General features: G+C 44.4%; 1 protein-coding gene across 4 annotated transcripts in view; it reads left to right on the top strand.

Annotated features, from left to right (window-relative positions):
- Window positions 1-14,273, top strand: part of LOC101164139 (receptor-type tyrosine-protein phosphatase U) — a 286,898-nt gene that overhangs the window by 132,824 nt on the left and 139,801 nt on the right. For all 4 annotated transcript variants that reach the window (XM_023964670.1, XM_023964672.1, XM_023964671.1 and 1 more), the window contains exon 3: window positions 5,669-5,940. In XM_023964670.1, coding sequence (XP_023820438.1) covers window positions 5,669-5,940 — 272 coding nt within the window. The remainder of the gene's footprint in view (window positions 1-5,668; window positions 5,941-14,273) is intronic.

Here is a 14,273-nt window from a genome sequence, read left to right as displayed (position 1 = left end):
TAACATTAACATGGATGTCAACAACAGTGTTGTCAACAGTGGAGCTCTTTTTGCATTATTACATTTATTTTCCCAAAGGAGCCAGCACAATTACAATCTTCTCTTTTTAAGAAAGCATTGGAGCCAGGATCGTCTGTACCCACTGTTGTGGAGTGGGGATGTGTATGTGCTGCGGCTGCGCATGTGTGTGTGTAAGAAAGAGAAGAGAGTGCGTGCAGCGGGGTAGGGAATGGGGGGGGGGGCAGTGGGGGTGCGCATTCATGTTGTGTGTTACGGAGGAAGGAGAATGGTAATATAAGAAGGTTTCCCCCAGTACGGAAACGTCTCTACTCAGGGTATGCAATGATTTGTTTTTAACTATCGATTCTGGAGCTCCTGCTGTTTTAATCCTTCTTGACCGTACCGCTGCTTTTGATACAGTGAATCATGATATTTTACTCTTACGATTAGAGCACTCTGTTGGTGTGAAAGGCTTTAGTCCTATTTATCCAATAGGAGTTTTTCTGTCCAACTGGGACCATTCTCATCCACAAAGGTCCCACTTGGACATGGGGTACCTCAAGGCTCAATTTTAGGCCCTATTTTATTTTCTTTATACCTGCTTCCACTGGGCTCCATCTTTGAAAAACATCATGTGTCTTATCACTGTTATGCGGATGATATCCAGATTTATCTACCCTTAAGTCCAGGGTGTAGAGAACCTACAAAGGTGTTTAGAGGAAGTTAAAGCCTGGATGAACCTAAACTTCCTCTGCTTAAAAGAAAGTAAAACTGAGGTCCTTCGGTTTGGGTATACGGACCTCCTGACAGAATGCAGCAGTGCCATTGGGTCATTAGACTCTAACCAGTCTTTTATTAGGAATCTTGGGGTCACTTTAGATTGTCGTTTTAAATTTGACAAACAAGTTAGTGCAGTGGTCCAGTCCAGCTTTTATCATCTTAGATTAATCCGTAAAGTGAAGCCATATCTCCCCCATGACACCCTGGAAAGGGTTGTTCATGCATTCATCTTTCCAGACTGGACTATTGTAACTCCCTTTATTCCGGGATCGACCAGTCTCTCCTCCGCTGTCTTCAGCTGGTCCAGAATTCAGCTGCTCGACTTCTAACGGGGACCAGACGGCGTGATCACGTCAGACCAATACTGCGCTCTCTGCACTGGCTGCCTGTTTCTTTTAGAAATGATTTTAAAATCTTACTCTTGGTTTTTAAATGTTTACATGGTCTGGCACCTCCTTATCTTTAGCAAAGGGTTTCACGAATGCAGGAGGTTAACTGAGAACCTCAAATTTTATGCAGCAAATAAGAGCCTGCATATCGGGCCATGCAGCTTTATGTGGAGATGATCAGGAGCGAGACACAGCCGGGCAGATGGAGCAGGGGTGAGTGCTTTTTAAACGGACTCCTGGAGCCTGAGGCTGTAAGGCAGCCAACTATTATTTTGTGCCAAGAAATCAGAAGAATCTCTGAATACCCCTCCTCTTCTTCGCATCAGCAAGGTCATCCAACACCTTGAGAGCTGTCGTCCTGGCACATGACTGCTCCAACTATCATAGCACCTCCAAAGAATAATCGTAGTTATAAACTTCTGCAAATAGAGAAACTTCTGAAACAAAATCAGACACAATCTGTCATAAAACGATACCAGTTTGTGTGTGGGAAAGTGGTGAGTTGTTTTTTACATTTGGCCCCTGGCGTCTTGTCAGTAGAGAAAGTTTTGTCCTCCTTATGCGTAGCTATTTGGTACTGAAAGCTCCACTTTAAGAAGTTCAGTGTGGTTTTGCCAGGGAAGCTTCTCAGTGTGGATGTGCAGACTGTGTGGAATTAAAAAAATTATTCCTTTGTCTAGCCAGTCACCATTTACATCTGAATGGAGAAGAAATGTCTCCAGGACACCTGGTGCCAAGGCTGTGAGTGATTTTGCTCCACTGTGCTCGTTTCAGAAAGACTTTGGTGCACAAAGACAACAGATTTTCTGATGTGGGCAGACAGTCCAAATGTTTCCGTGGTAATCACATTAACCAGAGGTTGGGCTGATGCTTGTAAAAGGGCAATGAGGTTATATTGTCCCTATTAGGGTAGGTTTATAGGAGGGGCGGTTGTGAATGGTGAAAGTTTGTGTCCTCATGCAGAGGTTTACTGATTCTTCCCCACCATCATCCACTTTACAAGCATTATTTGGACTGGCTCCATCCTAATTGATCCCCTTATTCATGCCTTCCTATCAGCCGAGCATAGACAACAGTGAGTCATCTAGTGATACTTTCACTTTTCTCCTCACTGGTTCATTTGGTTTCAAGTAGTTAAATGGGCCGCTAGGTGGCCTGATGGTTAGCACTCTCGCCTTACAGTGAGAAACAAAATGTATGACTAAAACTTCTGTTCCCTGAAGGGAACAGCACATGTACTATGGGATATCGCGCTCTCGTGTGTCTGGCTGAAGACACCTCTGTTCATGACTTCAGGCAGATGATGCACAATGACAGGCGTGCAGACCCACCCCTTTCTTGTAAAGCCCTGTCCTTGGCTTCTTCACTGAGTCACTGCTCAGCGGGGCAAAAGTGGGCTGTAGCTTTTTCCTCTCCTTCAGGAAACATAAGTAATAGTCAACACATTTCTTCGCTTTCAGTCGATTCACTCAGTACAACGCATACACTATGGGACATATATGCATGCTCTGCAAGCAGCTACCAGACAACAGCAGGTATTAGGATTTGTCAGGTCCTAATGTTGTGAGAAGGACATAATGAGCCACTGTGCAGGCTTTCACTTCCAAACGGTAGAACTGTATGAAAGCGTGAGGCGAAGACCAGCTCGCCGCAGCACAGATGCCGCTCACAGGGATCCCTGAAACAGGGCCCAGGACGTGGCCATGCCCCTGATTGAGTGGTCTTTCACACTGAGGCAAAGCCAGGCGTTTACAGCCGTAAGCTAAACGGTTAGCTTCAACAATCCAATGTAAAAGCCTCTGCTCAGATAAAACTCTGCCTTAGCGGGATTAGCAAATCCCACAAACTGCTGATGAGATAACCATGTGGTCCAAAGTGTGGCTGTACATGCAAACTAGATGCAGACAGCACGCGCTGTTTCACATGTAACAAAAATGTGGCTTGTAAGGGCGGGAACACCAGTAACCTGTCTAAACACTGCGCTAAAGTGTCCCATATTCTAGCTGAAAGGTGCGCAGCAGTTGTTTGAACAGGTGTGTATGCTAGCAGTACACATGTGGAACATGTGACTAAAGTGTTGCTTATCAAAGATTATGACTACCGGCAATTTAAAAGCAATGATCATATATTAACAGGCTGAACGTTTATATTGTGCCTTAATAATAATAAATGACCCAACATACAATGCTAAATACTTATATAGCGCTTTTCTACCTTCTTCAAGGCCCAAATCGCTTTACAGTCACAGAACCATTCACACAGTCACACACATATTCACACACTGTACTTTCACAATGTAAAACTAATTAAAATACAACATTGTGCATTTTTATTTCCACTGTTTTTGTTCTTTGCAGTGAAGAGGTTATTTGATATTGTTGGAATAATGTCTATAAGTTATCTCATATTTGTTTTTTTATGCATAAGTGTGTGTGTCCAACTCTGTTTCACCGGAAGGTGGAGGTGACACCCTTGGGAGAAAACGATTATCTTTGCGTTTTCCCAGAATCCTCCTGAGAACTTGTGTGTTAGCTGTGTCTAGAATGAATCGAAGGACGCTCTGTGTTAGTTATCCGTGAGAAAAGGCTTTGCAGGTCCAAAAATGATGTGGGAAGGCTGTGAAAAGACAGACATGTCGTAATCAATGTTTTCTGATAGTGCTGCAGCGCATATGTAAATTAGGGAATACCCAACAAACTTAATAAAAGGGGAAGCGACAGAATATGTGCCAGAGTGGAGAGAGATTTGCTGGGTATTATCTCTGTTCACTCTCCTCGTAAAACGTACTTTGGTCTGTTGTCTTTCTTTCCTTATGTAGTTATTCTGATGTTGGAGGTTGTTTTAACCCAACATATATATTCTGCATTTTGGTTCTGAACATTCACTAAATTCCCAAAAGTATTCGCTCACCTGCCAGGACTTGCATATAAACTGAAGCGCCATCCCAACAGTGGGGTACTTTGCAGTTTGGGGGCCCAGGCGAACAATAGGATGGGGCCCTCTGCAGTCATTTTAATTAATTGTTTTTAGTCTTTACCCATAGAGTAAAAAGTCAAATAACTTCCTTACCGTCCACTTTTGGACAACGTCAATGTCAAAAATCCAAATGATTTGATAAGACTGTATCCCTTGTGCTATCCTAGGCACTTTAACATTGGGAGTTGGGTCATCTAGACCCACTAGACAGTGCTCTGAACCTTTTTTCTTCAATGATTTGTGATCTTCACTGGTGTCCATGGATTACATGAAATCTTTCCACCTTTATCCACCTTTGTCATGGTAGGGAGAACACGTCAATGGAAGGGGGGGGGGGGGGTCATCTGGACCCCATAGGATAGCCCAAGGGTTATTGTCAGATTTGAAGTGAAATACATGAACTATCTCATAGAAAGGGAGGACGGGAATAAAAATGTCTAGAATTTAAAAAAAAAAAAAAAAAGCTTTACATTATTAGCATACCCTGAGTAAACTAAAGGAACAATCAACCTGACTTTATCTACTTGATAAACATTTCCCATCATTCTTCGCAAACCTCTGTAAGACTGAAAAGCCGCTGTATTCAAGTCGTATTTCTAAATGAACACAGTGTTTTCCGTAATCAGTGTAAAATACTTCTATCTGCTGGTTTCATGCAGCCGTCCCTCTTCTCTAGAAAGAAATGTATTATAAATACCTGAATTGCAATATCAGGATACAGTGGCTAATTATTGCATCCGGCATCAAATAGTAAACTTAACAAAAAACAAAAAAAAGATAGAATGTTCTTCATTAAAGTTAAAGCTGCTTCAAGAAACTCTGGCATCACAGATAGCATTCTTCTTTCATGTGAACCAAGCTGCCACTCACTCCAAGCGTTTCTGGGACAGATTCATGTGCGACTTTCTTATTGCAGTTTTTGTGGTTGTAAATAAATTAGCTTGAGATATTTTTTAAAAAGCTACATTTTTGCCTTATTTTTTTTTATACAGATCAATTAAAAGATACTTCTGGGCTGTAAAACAAACCATTTATTTTCAATTTTAATTTAAGTTCAGAGGCAGAAGAAGCCACTTCAAAATGTTAAAAATGATTAAGTTTCAGTGCTGAGCTCTCAAGGCTTTTAAAGTTTTGAAGTTTTAAATGAATTACTTGAAATGTATTCGAACTACATATAAGATAATCTGAAAAATTAATTGGGTGAAAAAATGAAACAATTTGGACATCTCAAAATAAAATTCTGCCTGAGGAAACACTCTTTGATTTGGACTTCATTCAAAATAGCTACTACGTTTCTTTTTGTTAACTATTTTAAAACACAGTTTTTGTTCTTTTACAACCATTTTTATTAAGAAATGAGATTAAAAACTGGATATCTGTATCCAAATAAATATGCTTTGTGGTACAGCTGTTATCGGGTGCTGGCAAAACTTGAAAAGCTGTGATAGTGCTTGAAGTGTTGGAATCCTGAAGTCCTGGACAGCGCTTGTAACTGAGGTGACACTTTTTCCTGCTCTTTTCAGGGTCCTACATGTTGGTGAACTCTTCCCAGCATGCCGCAGGTCACCGGGCTCAGCTGTTGCTGCAGACTCTGAGTGAAAACGACACTCACTGTGTCCAGTTCAGCTACTTCCTGTACAGCCGCGATGGCCACAGTCCCGGGGCCCTCAGAGCATACGTGCGCGTCAACGGTGGTCCACTTGGCAATCCGGTGTGGAACATCTCTGGTTCTCATGGGAAACAGTGGCATCAGGTGGAGCTGGCTGTCAGCACCTTCTGGCCTAATGAATACCAGGTATGAACTTTTTGATCTTTGTCTCAAATGTGGTGAAACTGCTGTGTGTTTCTTCTCTTTGTGCGATGTCACTTGTCCTAGCATTGAGGATTGGTGACTGACAACGCATCATTGACCGGCATCTTGTAAAGCTGGGGGAAAAAGTATCAGAGTGAGACTCTAGTGATCACTTTCATTTTAGCCTCAAGGTGAATCTTCTGTTAATTACTTGCATTTGCAATTTAATTAGCACATTCCCTTGTGAATGTTAACGCTTGAGCTCCCTAACTAGACGTGACGAGGGAATGCCTGGCAGGGATATTACACTGAGGCTTGTGTTTCTAGCCGCCTCCGTTCATTTCCTCGGCATGCCATTACCTACTTAAAGAAGACAGACGCTGACTGGCATGCACCGTAGGTGTCTGATGTGCTGAGGGTTTGTAGACAGCACGGTCAGGTGAGCATGAGGGTTTATCCGTCTATTAATCCAATTTTGTCTCCCTGAAAACACTGCTGAGCTGTCAAAAAGCAATTAGGTTGAGTAGTGGGCATTTTATCAAGAACTGTCAATCCCCTTGACTTAATTAAATTCAATTCGGCCTCGCAAAATGTGACCTTCACTTTGTTAATATTAGTCCTTCGCACTGTACAACCTGGGGTTAGATGCATCTGGAGGCTTTTCAACCAACACCAAACAATAAGATGAAGCATTTTGTTAATAGAGATAAACAACAACATGCACGAGCAGCCCTCAAGGTTCAACAAAGAAAAACCTGCAATTCCAGTTTCCACAATCCTGAATAATAATTTTTCAGTATTATTATTAGATGCTTATTTCAATGTTTATTAAGCATTGGTTTGATGTTTAATCAAACTGACTGCACCAAGATTCCTAAATCCTGCAATTAATGATTTGTGTGTGAATACAAGCGCCCATATGCTACATACACACCGGCCATGTGATGTACATTCAAGAACGCGCTGAATGAGGCTGTGTTCACAGTTGGAAGAGGCTTACTGTGACATTTCCAAGTGATGCAAATCTTGCAAATTTAGCTCCAGGCTTTTTCTTTCATAGCTCTATTCCAGGAAATGAAAGACTTGGTGACATATAATTCTGGACGGTCACAAACCCCAAATATATATTTGTCCTCCATGATCATTTTTCAAGCGGTTGATACTTCCATGTTTAAAAAACACACTCTCTACATGTCACTACCAAATACGAGTCCATAATTGGTCAAAGGTCAGCTGCTTTAACTTTCAAAAGCCATGCGTTTTGTATGAAGAGGACGAAGACTTACTTAAAAACCTGCGGGGGTCGACGCCGCAGTCACAGCAGGAGTTAATGGGTTCACTTGGGTGGGTTTATTTCATTATTATTATTATTATTATTATTATATTAATTATTTTATTATTATTATTAATATTATTATTATTATTTTATTATTTATTTATTTTTTGGGGGGGGTCTGGGGGGGCAGTGTGCTAGTCCTTAGGGGGGCCAGGGTATGAATGGTGGGGCTGGACCCCCTGCCCCCCGTTCTGGCACCGGGACCCTTCCTTGCTGGCTGTCTCTCGGTGCCGCGAGGCTCTGGCCTCCAACTGCGGCTGGCTTGCCGTTTCTGGCTGCCCGGCCGCTCTGGGAGGGGGGGCGCCTACCGCGGCCGGCTGGGGGGCCGGTCGCTCGGGGGAGCCTTCTCCCCCGGTTGTGCCCATCCGCCCGCTCCTCCCCGCTCTCACCCAAACAAATATTGCACACAGGCACATAGGGCCCCGGGATCTGGATGGGAGGGGTATGCTGGCGGGGCTCACTGGGGATGCCCCTCTCTGGGTTCTCGTTGGCACCCGCCCTCCTCCCCGCTTTTTACTTGCATATTAGACACTCTGATTCATCTAGGGCCTTGTGGAGAGGGTCTGGTGGAGGGGGGCACGATGAAACATCCGTGCTCACCTTTCGCTGGCCCCCCCCCACAATTTTAACTTTCACTGTAGACACACACACTGCATGCTAGCAGCACACACACAGCAAATACACACCACTCACAGAGGGACTCCGGAGTGGGGGGCTTTGCGGCTTGGCAGCGGTGGAGCCCCCCACACTGGTGACCTCCTATTTTACCTGCAGCACACACACAGCACTCCCACACCTCCATACATGGGTGGGGTCGGGGGGGGGGCGCCCGGTCTTCACCCGCCTGGTCCTCTCAGGGCGGCCGGGCTTATGGGTATCCTGTCGGCTGCGGGAGGGGTCGGGCATGCGGCGCTGGGGGTCGGCCGGCTGGGGGGGGGGTTACTGCGTGGCGGCGGGGGTAGGGAGGGTAACCAGATGATTGTGAGTATGTGTGTGTGAGTGCATGGGTAGGACCGACCTGGGGGCTGGCTCGCTGGGACCCTCTGGGGCTTTCCCTCCCCATCACAGAGAGGGGAGGGCACTGAGAGGGTTGGGGAGGGGGGGTCAGATATTATGGCGGGGGGGGGGGGGGGGGTTGTAGTGCGTAGGGTTTTAGGGGGGTGGCTGTGGCTGTGGGTGCGTGGCGATCCCTGGGTTGCTAAGGTCGCGTGCCTGGGCTGGCTTGCGGGGACGGGGCGCCGGTCGGGTGGTGGCTGGCTCATGGGTTCCGGGGGCCCTGGCTTCGTCCCTGGCCTTTGTCTCGGTGTCCGGCGCCCGGTGGCCCCCATGGCTGCCGCCTGGTACGGCTAAGCGCTCCTGTCTTGTGGCCTGGGGGCCGGACACTGGGTTCGCTTGTGCCTCTGGGCATTGGGGGGGCCCCTGTAGGGGGGCCCTCTCTGTGCCTGGCTGGTGGGGTGGGCGGTCCCCTCCTCCCATTTTTTTTCGCTCATCTTAGTGTCAGATTTTCACCTTTGATGTAACATTCGTCTTTCCAGCAGATCTGGTATAATTGTTACAGCTTAAAATAATAACTTATTCAAATCAGTGCTTGTATCCCCCACCTTTTCACCTTTCTTCCTTTTACTCTCTTCCACCCTCCCCTCACATTCTTCCCCTCCCCCTCCCCACACACACTAAATGTAACAAATAAATAAAAAATAATACGACAAAAAGGGGTTTATACAAATCTACACTCTAGTTTCTTGAAGCTATATAACTGTCATGACTTGAAGGATTGACAGACCCAGACGCTGAAACCCAGAATGAGGACAGGGGGGTGAACGGTAAGGAAAGGGTTTTATTTATTCCAGGAAAGTTGGTGTGGCTTGGAGGGCAGCTGGAGAGAACAGCGGCTTGTGGCGTGGCTGGAGGTAAGAGCGCAGCTTGGCAGAGCTTGAGGTTTCCACCGGACTGTAGGAGGACTCGGACTGACATCCACACTGGAGACACTTGGAGACTGGAATCCTGAGACAGGGAGAGGCAAGATTAACACGAGGCCAGACTTAACATAGAAACATGAGCTAGACTTAAGACCAGGTTTAGTCACCATAAAGGGCAACGAACTGGCGTTGGCTAATGGGTCTGGATCTCCTTAAGAGCAGAGCAGGTGATGAGGTGAATTGGTCCCAGCTGGTGGAGTCAGGAGCAGAGCAGGAGGGGGAGGGGGAGGAGACTGACAGGCACCATAACAATAACCTCTTTTTGTGATAGTAAAACCTGTCCAACACAAAAAGCCTTCAGCTCTAATCTGTTTGCTCAGCTGTTGGACTGAACGAGTTAAAAGAAGAAAAAAAACGGAAAAAAAAAAACCTGCGTTGTGATGCGTGAATGCAAAAGCTTTGAACGCAGAAGCCTGAAAGCCACATATACGACTACTTTTCATTGGAAGGAGTCGTGTGAAGGACGCACGTTGCTGAGCCCGGTGTGAACGTAGCATTATGGGGGGAAAATGGACAAACCTGGATGGGGCACGCAGGTGGCCACTACAAAACATCGTAGACTGCTTGGTAAGCCCATAGAGCAAAAATATTTATCCTTATTTCAGTTTAGTTTGAGTGGGCATCCTACCAGTACCCTATGGGCACTTGCATATCACTTGCCCACCCCGTGTTTGCAACATTTGCATGCTGTCAATTAAGGGCCAGTACTCACACCTTACTAAAGACGAGAGTGTGGTGAAAGTCAGAGCACCGTACGACAGCATGACCTGTACGTCATAAGTGTGTGGAACAAATTACCGTACAAATACTTCACAGAAATTTTACTACAGGCACAACAAACCATTTTCACGATGTCTCTTGGGGTGCAGAAGTTGACCCATATGGGTTCATTCCGATGAGCTGAAGCTGTTAAGAAGTTAAAATGTAAATGCAAATACAAAAACCCAACATTAACCTAAAAAAAAGAGTACCATTCATTTTTTAGGAGTGAATAATGCTACAGACACACAATACCACAATAATTGCCAAAAATGTAAAGATAAATGCTACATAAACAAACAAAAAACCTTCACTTATCAGATGCAGAAGATTGAGTAGAAGCTAAAATGAATATTTTCTCATTTTGTGTGATGTCATTCAGTAACATGTTGCTACGTAGCCACAAGGGGACCCCGGTCTGGGTCCCCCTGTGCCAGTCCCCAGCCCGGGTAAAATACAGGGTTGACAGGAAGGGCATCCGGCGTAAACATCTAACGTCTAACCACTTGTGCAAATCAGAGAAAGCTGATTTTCTGGGCTGACCTCTGAAGCGATAAGTTGAAAGGTGAACAACAACAACTTATTTAGCGCTTTTCTACCTTCTTAGAGGGCCCAAAGCGCTTTACACAGCCCCATTCACACACTCAGACAGTAATGACAGATCCGCTGCTTGCTTGCTTGCTTGCTCGAATGCATAACCACCAGGAGCAGTGTGGGTTTAGTGTCTTGCCCAAGGACACTTTGACATGTGGGTGGGCAAGGCAGGAACCGAACCTGCGATCTTCCAATCAGAGCTTAACTGCTCCACCTCTGCACCATCATTAAACTCAAAAAGAACCCAAAATGATTATGATGACCTTTTTGGCTTTGAAACAGGACAAAGTTATGGAATGGTTTTTTAGGTGTTCCCATTCATTTTCAATAAGATATAATATTTAAAAAGGCCTTTCAGGCAGTGGCTAATAAGGTTGGAAACCAGGGGTTTTATCTTTCATGATGTCTTGTATCTAAAATCTTGTTACATCAGCCTCTGTGTAAAATCTTCATCCTAAATGTGAATGGTAAATAAAGCTGTCACATAAACACAGCACAGTGGAGGAAAAAAGAATCGTTCCCCCAGAGGTTTATAGAAATATCGTAAAATTATAAAGGGCATCAAATTGCTATTAAGTGCATTACTCATGTAAAACTACTTGGTTACTTTGCCACTTGACTGAACAGGCCAAATACCTCATAAACAAGCTGCTGAGGTTATCTGCCACTGAAACGGCTTAATTTTATTTTATAACAAATAATAAACTTCTCTCTGTTGCATTCCATTTAAGAGGAACTGTCACATTTCCAGAATAGCATTGTTCGATGTTCTGAACAGGAGTTCTTTTCTTCTGAACAGTGAGAGCTGAAATGGTTGAGTGCTCTCTAAAGTGCATTTTTAAAGTGTATGTGCCTTCTGACATTAAAAAGCTCAATAAACACTAGATTTTACAATAGGTAAATCAAAAATCCCGTACCAAGTTCTAACCTGCTTTTTCTTTGCTTTGTTAGTAAGATCCACTTGTTCATCTGTGCTTGGTTAGTTCTTCCTCCACATTTTACTTTGTCCTTTTTTTCCCTGTGTTTTCTAAACGTGTCTGTAAACAGTGATGGCTCATAAGTGAGTCAGATTTATGCATTGGCTGCCAGTTAGAGATTTGGGTTTATAATTGTGTGCATGGGTGGAATGGTGCAGGCAGTACAGGCTATAAAGATGGGCCAATCAGCTTCATTGCCACCTATGCAGTCTTTTTAACAGAACCACTTCAACTGTGAAAAGTCTCTTTTCTCTCCTGCTGGGGAAAGAACTTGAAATTAATTTGGCTAAATTTTATAATACCAGGTTCTTCAACTCCCACAGTTAAAAATTAGGCTTGGCAGATTGATGTGATTGTAAAAATACAGATCTACCTTTGGCTTCACTGCCCACTCCTCCAGCAGTTCCACTCCAACTAAAGCGAAATGAAAGAGATTGAAATGGACAAAGCTGCAGTGTCTTTGTTGGATTTTATGAAACCAAATTGAAACAAGTGTCCCTACAGTCCACTGATGTAGTCCTGAAAACTTATACGGGAAGGCCTATTGCACCTGAGGGCATCGTTCATATGAAAATAAGGCTAAATAATCAGTCTGCAACCCTGCCGATGTATGTTGTGAAGGTCAACGCTCCCCCACAGAGTAGCTTAGAGCCATTAGGACCAGGTGCTCTAGGGACTACTTTTTACCTACTGTTACTTAGATGACATTTTCTCCAGTTTCCAATTGAAACAACTCATCTGAAAGCATTGGATGCAGTGCTGAGACGGTTAGTAGTGGTTTGCATGTAAAACAGGGCAAGTGTTTGTTTTTCAGGACTTAGTTGGGTACCTGGGTGACATTATTGATGCTGCAGGGCTCCACAAGTCACCTGAAAATATGTGCGTGCTATTGTGGAGGCACCTTCACCCAGAAAGCAGGGCAGCTATGTTATTTCCTGGGAATTATTATTTATTATGAACGTCTTGCTACAAAAGAGTCATAAATAGACTTAGTCAAAAGCTTGTGAGTCAGCATTTGGTAAAGCAAAGGCACTAGAGGTGTGTAAAAACTAAGTAAAAACTAAGTAGTTCATGTCTCATAACAACAGAACAAGCTGCCTCTGGCTGCAGTCTTCCTGTTGTCTTGTGAGGTGTGTTGCTGCTCTAAGAGGCTCCGTGTTCTCTGCTGCCAACTAGCGGTCAGAGGGTGAAGTGGACAACAAGAGTCAGACGCTGAAGGACGCTCAGAAATAATTAAATAAATATCGCCCAGGCAGCATTTTGAATCGATACAAGTATCGCCAAATGAACTATCGCGATATATTGCAGAAACGATTTTTTCTAACACCCCTAGAAGGCACTGCTAAGGCACTTCTAAGGCTCTGCTGGTGTTGCAGGATGTGTTAACACACTACAGTGCTTAACTGCTGTGTCTTTTATTCTGTGCTCTCTCATGTGATGCTAGATGGTAAAGACAAGCCTATAGCTTTTGCTTCCAGAACTCTGAGCAAGGCAGAGCCACACTATGCGCAGCTTGAGAGGGAGACTCTGGGGATAGTTTTTGGGGACCGTAAGTTCCATCAGTACCTGTATGGTAACAAGTTCACTCTTCTCATGGATCACTGCCGTTTAACTTCCATTCTGAGCCCTCTATAAAGTATTCCATCAATGGCTGCTGCTAGAATGCACTGCTGGGCTTTGTGGTTTTCAGCTCACGAGTACACCAACGAGGACCACAAAGGAGAGGCTGATGCTTAGCACCTCTACATCCTCTGGTTTGGTCGTCAAGTCTGTGCGAAAGGGTTCATGTGGACTTTGCTGGTACGTTCAAAAGACACATGTATCTGTGTGGTGGATGCTCATTCCAAATGGCCAGAAGTACAAATAATGGACAGCACCATGTTCTGTTCAGAGGAGTACTACAAGTTTCTGAGGTACAGCGATGTCACTCTGCACCTTATCATTCTGCCACCAACTGCTTTGTGTTGTGGAAACTTGATGCCGATCATATGGTGAGACGTTCAGAACCAGTGCATCAGGACGGGCAAAACTCTGTTGTTTGAACATGTTTGAACATGAATACAAAGCATCTTCTAGTCAGCCGGAGTTACCCACTGCTGTGAGCACTCCTGATCACATGGTTGCAACTGATCAGAAACGGAATAAAAATCAAGTATGCACAAAGGCAGGGTTGGGTGAAGCACCTGAGTTACCTCAGGCTGAATTCAGTCCTTTGATGGAGCCTGTGAGGCGCTAGTGAAGAAACTAAACCACCTGCGAGATACTGGGATTAGCCTTAAACATTAAAAAAAGAAAAAAAAGTGCTATTTGGGTTTGTTAAATGTGAGTCACAGTTGTGTGGAAATAAAACAAGATAAGTTAAAACTATCCTGTAAGTGGGGAGATCTTATGTGTTACTACTGGAACTATAGTGGTGACCACAAGGGGGCACCTGGTTATCAGGAACTGTTCTGTAAGACAGTAAATGTGCTGAGAAGCAAGATGAATGTTAAGGGGAGCCTGAATAAACGCAGAGAGTCTGCTCCATGTTTGTTCTGTGCAGCACCAGAGGCCACAAACACAACAACGTATGAATGGCGTCCCTTTCAGCTCACAGAAGTACCAAATTGATCATGAAGTTTGTGGTTAACAGCCTACCTGGCTGGAATTCTATGACAAACAGTCTTTCATATATTGGAATAGAGCTATGAA

The sequence above is a fragment of the Oryzias latipes genome, chromosome 16 (assembly GCF_002234675.1).
Source record: "Oryzias latipes chromosome 16, ASM223467v1".
Classification (NCBI taxonomy): domain Eukaryota; kingdom Metazoa; phylum Chordata; class Actinopteri; order Beloniformes; family Adrianichthyidae; genus Oryzias; species Oryzias latipes.
The sequence above is the reverse complement of the archived record's forward strand: the minus strand, read 5'-3'. Positions and strand labels throughout refer to the sequence as shown.